At 32.4% G+C, this 11364-nt stretch overlaps 1 protein-coding gene across 1 annotated transcript; it reads right to left on the bottom strand.

Moving 5' to 3' along the window:
• Positions 1-6166: 6166 nt before the first annotated feature.
• WRKY22 (WRKY family transcription factor) lies at positions 6167-7719 on the bottom strand. Its single transcript, XM_088220142.1, has 3 exons — positions 7156-7719; positions 6944-7054; positions 6167-6834 (listed from the first exon to the last, which is right to left on the bottom strand). The coding sequence occupies exons 1-3, from the start codon at positions 7575-7577 to the stop codon at positions 6318-6320; spliced, it is 1050 nt and encodes a 349-aa protein (XP_088076268.1). The 5' UTR covers positions 7578-7719; the 3' UTR covers positions 6167-6317.
• Positions 7720-11364: the final 3645 nt, after the last annotated feature.

Genomic DNA, 11364 nt, shown 5'->3' on the forward strand with positions numbered 1-11364 from the left:
GTATATGTATATATAATATGAAGTGTGTTATATATATGTAAATTATATGTACAATAGATACGTTAACAAGTCAATAAGTGTGGAAATATAAGAATATGTATGTTTGTGATTGGTGTTTAAGTTTTTGAAGTTGAAATAATTTTTTAAGAGGAAAAAACTTACTGTGTATCATAGGAAAGAGTGTACAGACTTGGTACATAGGGTAACCCCACCGTGGATGTGTCCTAAGTCGTACAGGGCTAGAAAGTCTCATACCAGATGGGGTTGAGAATTGGTTTAATTACGCTTATATCAGACAGAGTATTTAGACAATTTATAATTGTAGCGCTCATTACTGAATGGGGTATTGAGACGGTTTATAAATATGGTGTCCATTATCGGATGGGGTATGGGATGGACAGTGAATTGTAAAAGAAATACTTTGCACATCCACATATAGTAGGGATCCCTATGGGCCCTAGTGATACCGGTGATGGAAATGAAAATATGTAATGGAAATATAAGTAATCTGGATACGTATCTAGGGTAGTTAATGGTATTTATGAACAAAACGAAATTATATGAATATGAGTCTAATGCGATTTGGTGATATTTATGAATAAAAATTACGGTACCAATATATATATGTTGGAATGAGTAATGAAAAAGAATGTGGTTCTTGATTGTTTCTTTTGTTATATTTTGCAATAATGATGATGAGTATGATTGTCTTACAAAATGGATTTCTATGAATATAAAATTTGCATTTGTTTTATTAAACTTGTATGAATGTGCATTTGCGTATCTCTATTTTGAACACTACTTTCTTCTTATTGAGTCCATGAAGCTCACCCAAATTTACCCCCCCCCCCCCCCCCTCCGGTGCAGATTAGTTCAAGTCAGGAGTGAGTTCAAGATCAAAGGAAAAAGCCGAAGGATCTTTTAGCTACCTTAAGGCATTATTGTAAAGTATATCAGAATATATTATTGTGATGTAATTTTAAAGGATTGTTGTAAGCTTCATAAATTGTGACTCCGTACAAAAAATATATTTTTGATTCATAGAGATTAGCATAATGATATACAAAATTTATCAGGTTTATGTGTGAAGCAACGCTCCTTTCTCTCCAGAGAAAACAGGTCGTTATATATCATGTATACCATGACATGTACACGTCTTAATGTGGCTTATGCATTAGGAGTGACTAGCCGATATTAAGCATCACCTGTTGAGGAACATTAAAAAGTGGTCAATACCATTCTTAAATACTTGAGCAGAACAAAAGACAAATTCCTCATTTATAGAGATTAAAAAGAGGCGCATATAAATACCCCTCATCACACCAAATCCCCCTCCCTCCCCCCACCATAGAAGAAGAGCCAATCATCGGGAAGGGAGCCGACCGCTGACCACCGCCCGCTGTCGTGCCGGAGCCACTTCCGACTGCCAAAAGAGGTAAAAAAATTTCTATTCACTCGAAATTCAATTTTAAACACTCACATGACCAAATTGGAGCAAAATGATCGATGGATGAGCCGAAAACCGTGGGTAAAACCCGGCGACAACGCTGCAAAAAAAGTAAAAATCACCTTCGATGAGACCCTTCCTAATTCCTGTTTCGTGTAATTTTTCCACCATTAAAATCACCATTCCTCTTTTTATATATTTACCAAAGCAAAATACCCAACCGCGAAGGTGAACCGGTAGAGCCGCCGCACTGGAAAATCTCGATCCCAGTAAGCTTCGATTTTTTAACTTTTTTCAGCCAACCGAGGCCCCTTAACGTGTTTTCTAGCAGGGATTAGTACAAAACCGGCCAAAAAAGGCCAACCCGAGGCAAATTATTACCATGCCGAAATTCTAGAATTGGCCAAAAGGGGTTTCTAACAATAATTTTGGATTTTTAGGGATATTTCTAGGTACTTGAAGTATGTTTTAATCTCCAAAGAAAAATTCAGGGAACCTAGGGATTGGTAGTAAGTGCAGCTGAAAGTTTAGCACTTCGGATATCAATTTGAGTAAGAATCTCTCACCTTATTTCTCGTTATGGAATTGAAGTCTAATCATAAATAAAATGGTATTTTACGTAATTTAAAAATATCGATAATTAAATATTACTAGTGGAGCCAGAACCAATTATTATTATTGTTTGTCATGTTTTATTGATTGATTAATTTTACAGTTTCAAATGCATGATAATGCACTAGAATTGGTATGATAATTCGATTGTTGTATTTTTTTTATGCATGTATTGCTTGTTTTATGTGATTTATAGTTAATTGAAAAACTGAAAATTAAAGGTAAACAGAAAATCATTTGAGTAAGTGAATGAATAAATGACAACCTTACTAGATATCCTAAGATATGGTAGACGGACCGGGTCTATAGGGAACCCTACCGTGAAAGTTACCTCATACCAGACGGAGTATCGAGCATTGGTAATTTGGCACTCATACCGGACGAGGTATAGGAATGGCCCTTTTACCCTTATACCGAACATGGTATTGAGGGATGTTATTTCTTGGTACTCATACTGGACGGGGTATGGGGACGACCCGTTAGTTGAAAATATTGAAAAATGATTCACGCGTAGTTGGGACATCCTTATGGACCCCCATGGATACCAGTAGGCTGATAAATGAGAAAGTTGTTGTTCCAACTGATTGAATATGAAAATATGATATTATTTATGTTATTAAATCTATAGGTCGATTTTGAAAATCTCATTACGATAAGTGTACAATAAATTATTTTGCTTATGATAAATGAATTTACTTAAATTAAGAGCTCCATTAGTTATTTTCATGATTTCTACCAACCTTCATTTCTGTGTCGGTGAGTAGCGTGATATTCTTACTGAGCTAGTGTAGCTCACTCTTTCATTAACTATTTCATATTAAGAGAACCAAGATCCAGAGCCCGATCACAAGAGGGTTGCGAGTAGGACGTTTAGTTTTTTTTTTATTTTTTATGTATTTCTTTGATTACTAGTTGTTCTTTTAGAATGGTCATTTTCGTAGCCCTATTGGGTATCCTGAATTGTTGTGTAAGGAATATAAACCCTAATTTATTGTTTCGCTTCCGCATTCAATTCATAATTTATTTTCCTTCTAGTTTATGGGCCATTATAAGTTTTGCTTCAGATAAAGATGATAGTAAATCTATATCTGGATTTGTGTTCACCCTAAATGGTGATGCAGTGACTTGAAAAAGTTCCAAACAAGATGCGGTAGTTGATTATGTGACTGAAGCAAAAAATATAGTGGCAAGTGAAGCTGCTAAGAAAGCTATTTGGTTGAAGAAGTTCTTAACTGAACTTGGTGTGGTCTAGTTCAATATAAGGTCCTTTCAAGTAAAGGAGTCGAGATCGCATCAAAAGTCCAAACACATTATGCGGATGTACCATTTTATTAGAGAAATCATTAAACTGGGAACGTTAAAATTCAAAAGGTTTATAGAAAGGATAATCCAGCTGACCCGTTCACTAAGGCTTTTTGGTGCAAAGGAGTTTGACAAACATAAGTGGAAGTTAGGAAAAAAGTACATGACAAATTGGATCTAGTTCAAGTGGAAGATTATTAGGGATATAAGTGTTATATCCACAATTCAATTCTTCGTGTAATATATTAAATATATTATTATTTGATAATTTATTTTAATATATGATAATAATATTTTTATTATCATATTTATTATCTTATCGTTTAATTTATGTGATAAATTTTTTTATTAAATTTATAAGTTTTACATCAAGATGAAGATCTTGATAATGAGAATAAAATCTTTTATAATTTAATTTAAAATATTCTTAGTCGCTGGATCATCAAAATAAGATATTAATGATCTGATAAAACTAATATATATGTGATAATTTATATAAGATAAAGATTAATTGATCTCATTAATTAAATCACATATATAGATGATACATATGGAGATATGATCATTGAACCAATCCAATTGAGAATTTTTAATGATTAATATTACTTTAAAGTATTAATAAAGTATTCTCTTATTTTGATGAGATATAAGAATTTCTTAAGACCAGAGATTATCATAGTAATTTACTAGTCATTTATTATACTTCAATTCTGAACACCTATAGTTATAAAACTGTAGTTGAAAAGATATTGGTTATGATTAAATACTTGTAGAATTAATGATTGACCAAGACAGAATCTGTTAATTTTAGTAATAAGTTTAAGTTTTATGTTTTTATTTTTTATAACGATTAAATTAAGAGTTTGGCCATAGCACTTAAATGAAAGAAGAAAATAGTTTTTTATATCATTCATTAGTCAATTATAATTGACATGAAACATTGTTGGTTACCTATTAGGATTTAACAGTTAAACCATATTCTATAGTTAATTCGGAGTAGTAATGATGAAAAAAAAAATATTATATCTCTCTTTAACAAGTTCTTAAAAATAATTGTACATTTCATGTTATCTGGTCGCTGAGGAGCGTTGTTAGATACCAAGCTTAATTAACAAATTAGTTTGACCAATTTGTGACCGGTTTAGTATTGAACATATGGAGTCGCACACTAATGAATGTTCTGATTTTTATTAAATATATTAATTATTTTAATTATTTAAAAATTAAATTAGAGAATTTAATTTAATTAAATAAATAAAATTTTTGGTTTAAATAAAATATTATTATATTCTTTAATAGTACTAAAAATATAATTAATATTGGAGATAAATTAAATTTTTTTATTTTTAAAATAGAAAATTAATATTTATATTTTTAAGTTATTATATTATTAATATAATAATATAATATGAGTGGTTATTATAATAATTAATATTATTATGAAATTTAATTTGAAATTAAATTGATTTATAAAATTATTTTATTAAATAATAATAATTAAGAAGGAGAAACATATATATATATATATGAAATATATATGTATATGAATGGATGTTAAAAAGAAAAGAAAAAAAATTATGTTGATGAGTCCAAATAGGTTTGTACCGTTTATAGGAAGAGTAAAAAAGAACTTCACCACCTATATATATATATATATATATATATATATATTTGAGTGGGGATTAGAAAAGTGAAGGAGGGTGTCGAAAAAATAATCCGCACCCCAAAAGAAAAAAAAATTAGGAAATTTTCTGTTAAAATTTTGTGACACTCTGTTATTTAATTTATTTACATGTTTTGTTGATTAAAGAGTTAAATAGTAAATATTGATCTCAGTATTGATACGTATAGAATGTTGATATTTTTTAATAATTTTAATTTAAAAATTTACGTTGATATGTATATTTTAAATTTAATTTTTAATTTATAATATAATTTTTAAAAAATAAATATATTAAATTAAATTATTTTTTTATTTTTACTGCATGTTATGTATTTTTGTTATAAAATTATCTAACAAATTATATTATAATTATTGTGTAAATATTATTTAATTAATAAAATATATAAATTTTTATTTAAAAAATTATCCCAACAGAATATAATTTATCCTATCTCATTTATTTTGGTCCAATTCTCAATCACATTTTCCATTTTACTCTAATAAAATCTAATTTTGACCAAATAAAGATTTATCTAAAAATTTAAAATAAATATGTGTACTGAAAAGAATTATTTTGTTAAAACAGATATAAAACCATATGGTATTTCCATATGAACTCTGTAAACTTTAGCAATGAATAATGGTTTCCATAAGAATAAAAAATATAACACGTTAATATATATTTGCCACTATCAACCATAGTGTTGGAGCAATAAATGTTCCAAAATTCCATCATAAGAATTCCACAGCTGTTCGCCATTCTCACTCAGCCGAAATTCTCAAACTTGATACAAATGCAATGAACCACCAAGTTGTCTTTTTAAGATTTACTTAATCCTCATTTATTAAACTTAAATCAAATTCAACCAGTTAATTATGGATTATTCTAATTAATCTCCCCTCGAGCTAATTCCTGATTAACCAAACACAGAGAGCTAAAATGGCTCTTCAATAAAATTTGATGAGTCAAATCGAAAAAATGATTTATCTCAATAACTATTACTAATTACAATTAAGAAAAAAACAATGATCAACAATCACTTCAATTCCACTCATAACTTAATCGAAACACAAACAAAAGCGATGAACTAATACCACTCTATTACCCTGCTAATTACCTCTCTAATTTCTTATGCAAAATTCCAGAATAATTAACTTTTTTCTTTACTTTTTAAATTTCATCTACAATTAAGAACAATTTTCTCTGGATTGTTCCAAATGCTACAACTGTCTCTCTCGTCCTCCGTGCTGCTATACGACTAAAAAGCATATACCCACATCACTAAAACCCACTCAGATGCCGCTGGCTGCCGTTGTGGCGTTGTTGCTCATCCACAAACTCGCCGGAAAGTGATGTTCGGAGAAGTAATCTCCGCTGTTCATGCCGGTTAGTCCCTCTAAGCCTTCGAAAAAATCGTCACTCACCACCGTGTCGGAGGATAACCCAAGAAAGTCGTCCTCCTCCTCGTCTTCCAGTACCATGTCTTCCATGCTCTCCACCTTTGAGCCATGAGGTGCGGTGGGTTCCTCGTCCATGGACGTTGCTGGAGAGGAGGAGGAGCAAAGGGTTGTTGTTGTTGTGGTGGTGGTGATGGGTTTGGGGGAGGTCCGGTTGGAGTCACCGGCGGTGGCTGTTTGGGGATTCAATGGCTTTTGCCGGGTGCTGCCGGCGAGTGAGTTGCGGTGAGTTGGAGCAGGGTGGTTGTGCTCGGCTGTGTATGTGACTATGAAAATGGTCGGGTCGGATCTGTTCCGCTCCACTTGTTTCCGGGCCAGACATCCCTTGGAGCTGCTACATCTGTAATAGCCCCTGAAGAAGAAGATCCAAGAAGCTTCCTTTAATGAACTAAAATTAGATTTTAAAAAAATGAAAACAGAGGCCAAAAGAAAAAGTAAGAGGGAGAGAGAGTAAAACGAACCTTGGGTAAGGAGAGCCTTTAATGGGTTTCTGGCCATATTTCCGCCATGCCCAGACGTCTGAAGTGAGACCCTCTGCTGGAACTTGGCAAACCCTCTTCTGCTGATTCTTTCTGTTATCCAAAGTTAATTTCTCCAAGTTAAAAACCCAATAAAAAGGAAGAAGAAAATTTTGATATTACGGTAAAATTCACCAAGTGTATATGATGATCACCTTCTTTTGGATCGAGGGGTATGAGAATTTGCAGCGGTGGAATTGCTACTCGCAGTAGAAATAACGCTCGTTACAGAAGCGGCGAGCTGAGACTCCTTCTTCTGCTGCTGCTCTTGACACCGTAGCTGAGCTTGGCCATGGTGAAGATCTTTCGAGACGACGAAAGAAGAAAGAAAAGAGACAGGTGCACTGGTTTGAGAGGAAAGAGAGGGAGATTTAGGGAAGAAAGGCCTGTAAAGTTCATGCAGCTCCTCGAAATGACTCCTCGCCTCAAAAGGATCCACAACCGATGAAAGATCCTGAGAGATGAAAACCTTCTGATGCGAATCAGCCGCGTGGGTAGCCGTCGTTGCAGTGGTGGCAGCGACGGAGGTGGCGGTGCAACCTCTGACCACCGCATGCAGATCCCAATCGTCCTCCATGTCAACCGGGTCGTCTTCTTCGGTTGCTCTGCAACTCGTTTCAGCGACAATCTCTGTATGAATCTGAAGCAGAGACTGAAGAAGGGAGAGCTGAGAGGAGACAAAAGAAGGCGCTGACTTTTGAGGGGAGAGAAAATGGCAGAGGCATGTAAATGAGTGGGCTTAAACCATCTCTATATATACAAAAGCGAAAATGGGGACACGATGGACTTGTATGTATAGAGAGAGAAAGTGTAAAGAGAGGGAGGGTTGGCATCTCAATGCTTATCTTGTCCTTTCCCTATATCTTTCTCTCTCTTTTTTAATTATTAAATGACTTTAATTTTTACTCCCGACAATTGAAAACCGGTTTTGGGTTGACTTTTGAAAATGTCAAACGGCTGGAAATTGTAGGTGGCATCCAAGTCCACGCGCTTTTTGTCAGTGTGTATTGAGAAGTGGAGGCTCGTGATTTTTCTTTTTTGGGTTGATGAACTGGAGGCTCGTGAGTTACCGACAAAAGAGAGAGAGATGGGGAAAAAAACATGGACCCGTAATTAAACTGAAGTGGAGGTGGGTTTATCAATTTTCTGGGAGTGCTTCAATCAAATTTGGTATCCAATGGGCGTTGGTTGTTGGCGGCCAACTGACAAGTTCACACGCTCAAATGCTTCACGCGCGTGCACTTTGTCCCCTGTTCTCCACGCTGCTAATATTTTTCTATAAAAAACTGGAAAATGTATTTATGTTTTAGTTAGGAATTTTATTGCAAAAATGTAAATTAAATATTCAAAAGTCTCATTTTGTTTAATTAAGAATTTTACTAAGTATAATTAATTTTGCAATTAACTAACATGACAAGTGAATAAGAGTAAATATAAGCAACATAACATCATTAATCAAATTGAATTTAATATTAAAATATTCTATTTAATGTAGTTGGGTTTCTTTCAGTTAAAACTAAAATTATGAAAAGAAAAGAAAAAGAATTTAAGGAATTCTTTTTAAAAAATTTCTATATCTGATTAAGAGATGGTGACACGTGTCAGAATAATTTTTATTTCCACTCGCAAGATTTGCTTCTTCCACTACCCGGTTCTTTTCTTTACGGTTACTCACTGGAAGGAGAGAAACTGGGGTCTGGGAATATAAAGCCGACAAAATGAAAACATAAAAGTCGATACACGCGTCACTCTAAAGCAAGCGAGTTCACAGTTTTTCATACTCGAAGGGAGTTGAGGGTTGACGATCAGCCGAGATCAACGGCTAAAACTGGAGTTTGTGTTCAGATTTATATATACGAGTAAACTTCAAGAAACCAACTTTTGATCAAGCGGCTGGCGGTGCACAGGATAAGTTGGGATGCATGACTACCTAAGTTTTATTTTTGTGTCAGGATTTAATATCATATCACACATTAGACCACCTTGCACGTGTATAAATTATATTTATACACATATATAATCGACAATTTCTACCAACAACGTGGTCAACTAGTAGGTAACAATTTTGTGTTATATTTGAAGGAAATTATTTCTAACCTGATTAAAAATATATAGTTGGTTATTTTATTAATATATTATGAATAAGTAATAATCGATTTACAACATTTTACTTGGCATATTAATAATTTATTTTATTAATATATTAATAAAATTATAATAGTTAAATTAAACTATATGAGTATATTAAATTTTTAAATAAAAATAAAATTATGTAATGTTTAAATTTCTTAGTTTAAAATTTCATAATATATTAAAAATCTGAACTAGTATTTTTATTAACAAAAATATGTTTATAAATGTATCTGTCTATTTTTTGCGTTAAAAAAATAATATCTATGTATAATTATATTATATATAAAAATAATTAAATATTAGAGAGATGATCATTACGTTCATTGTTAGTTCCTCAACAATATAATTAAAATGGATACATCTTGTGATAAATTAATATATTTTTTTATATTCATGTTAAAGAATAATAACAGATATAGAAACAAATTTTTTAGCTGCGCACTAAAACTACATAATTCTCATTCATGAAACTTAATCTACGACGAATTTGTATCTATCACTAAATATCGATGAAAAAGACTTTTCTTCTCATATTTAAGATGGAGCAGTCAAAGTTCTTTTACCTTATGTAATTTTTTTTATGTATGAAGTACATGTGTATTTTAAATTTGTTTTAATTGAAAATCTATATTTTTTAATAAACTTATAATTTTAAATTTAATGGGATCATAACATCTCTCATTTTGTGTTGACAATATTATGAGAAAAAGTATAGTATATATTTGTGATAACCCGACTCTTCCATAAGCTTGTCTCGAGTATATGATATGTATGATTATATGTGTGCGTGTGATTAAAATCATAATTTAAGTTTACATATCAAGTTCCAAACTAAACGAAATGAAAACGATGAGATTCAAATAGCTGAAATCCCTTAAGAAGAGTTTTTCTCTCAATAGAGGAAATCAAGTTTTCTAACCCATGAATATTTCTCGAGACTAGAACAATAACATAAAAAAAAAGAAAATACTTTAGAAATATAATAAAATAGTTGTGTAAAGAATCGAGAGAGAAATCCTCATATGAGGGAGGAACTTCCCTAAGAAGCCTTAATCCATAGAAGAAAATTTGGGAGAAATGAGGCCAAACCCGATAGGCATGTACATGGAAGATAGTTTTGACCTTTTGGGTTTTATTGGGCCATAAATGGGTCGAATAGACTCAAATGAAGCCAAAACAAAAACCATGTGATAACTACCTGTTTAAGGAACACATAAAGTATAAGTTTTCTTAAACGATTGAGAATTAGGCAAGTTATAGAGTTTTGAAGTGAAGGCATGTGTATAAAGTGTAGTTTTGGGCCTTACAGGTTTAGGTGGGCCTAAGTCGGTCCGAAACAACTTGAATAGGACCCAAATTTGGCATGGAAGTTCCTGGAAGGAGGATAAGGATGTGTGTGGGTTTGGATAAGGATGGAATACTTTAGAATTACTTAAGGGTGAAGGAAGAGGGAAAAAAGAGAAAAATGGATAAGGTTGAGGAATTAAGATGACAACTTAACCATTTGCCACCTAAACCCCACTTGGCCAACCCTTTGGGCTTCCCTCCCCTATAATAGGGGTGGAGAGATGGGAAATGCATTCTGCAATGAAGTAGAGCAAAGTTAAAAAGAGAAAGAAGAGAGAGAGAGCGAGAGAATAGAAGAAAAAGAGAAAAATGGTGCCTACCTAAGAGAAATGAGGGAATTTGGGAGTCTTTCCTTGAGGAAACTTCGCCCAAATTGTGAGAAAAAGGGAGAAAAATGAAGAAACCAAAAGAAAAGAGATAAAAAGAGGGAAAAAACTCATAATCAACATAAGGGAACCTGTAAGCTTAAGATAAATTTTCTCCATCAATTGTGTTCTATTTCTCTTAAAATTTTGATATTAGTTTCTAAATATTGTGAATGATATTTTTGATGTTAGAAATAGCTCAAAAAAATTCCAAAACTCTATCGAATTTTTTAAAGAAAAAGACTCCAAATTAAACAGGAAGTCTGTCGGAGTTAAGGTTGTGAGTGATACAAAGTAAGCCTATTTAAACCTCTTTTTTCTAGAAAAGTAATTTTCATATGAAAAGAGTATTTTTGGATTAAAAATTATCAATATTTCTAAGGGGGAGACATTGTTGAAATTTTGGTAAAAAATTGAGATAAACTAAGGGGAGACTCTGCATGTGTCAACTGATAAATTTAAAGGTTTTATAAGAAAAAACTCCACTGAATTGAGTAGAGTGATTAGAGCTTGTGTAAA

This window comes from Carica papaya, chromosome 5 (assembly GCF_054855325.1).
Source record: "Carica papaya isolate Zhongbai chromosome 5, ASM5485532v1, whole genome shotgun sequence".
Lineage (NCBI taxonomy): Eukaryota > Viridiplantae > Streptophyta > Magnoliopsida > Brassicales > Caricaceae > Carica > Carica papaya.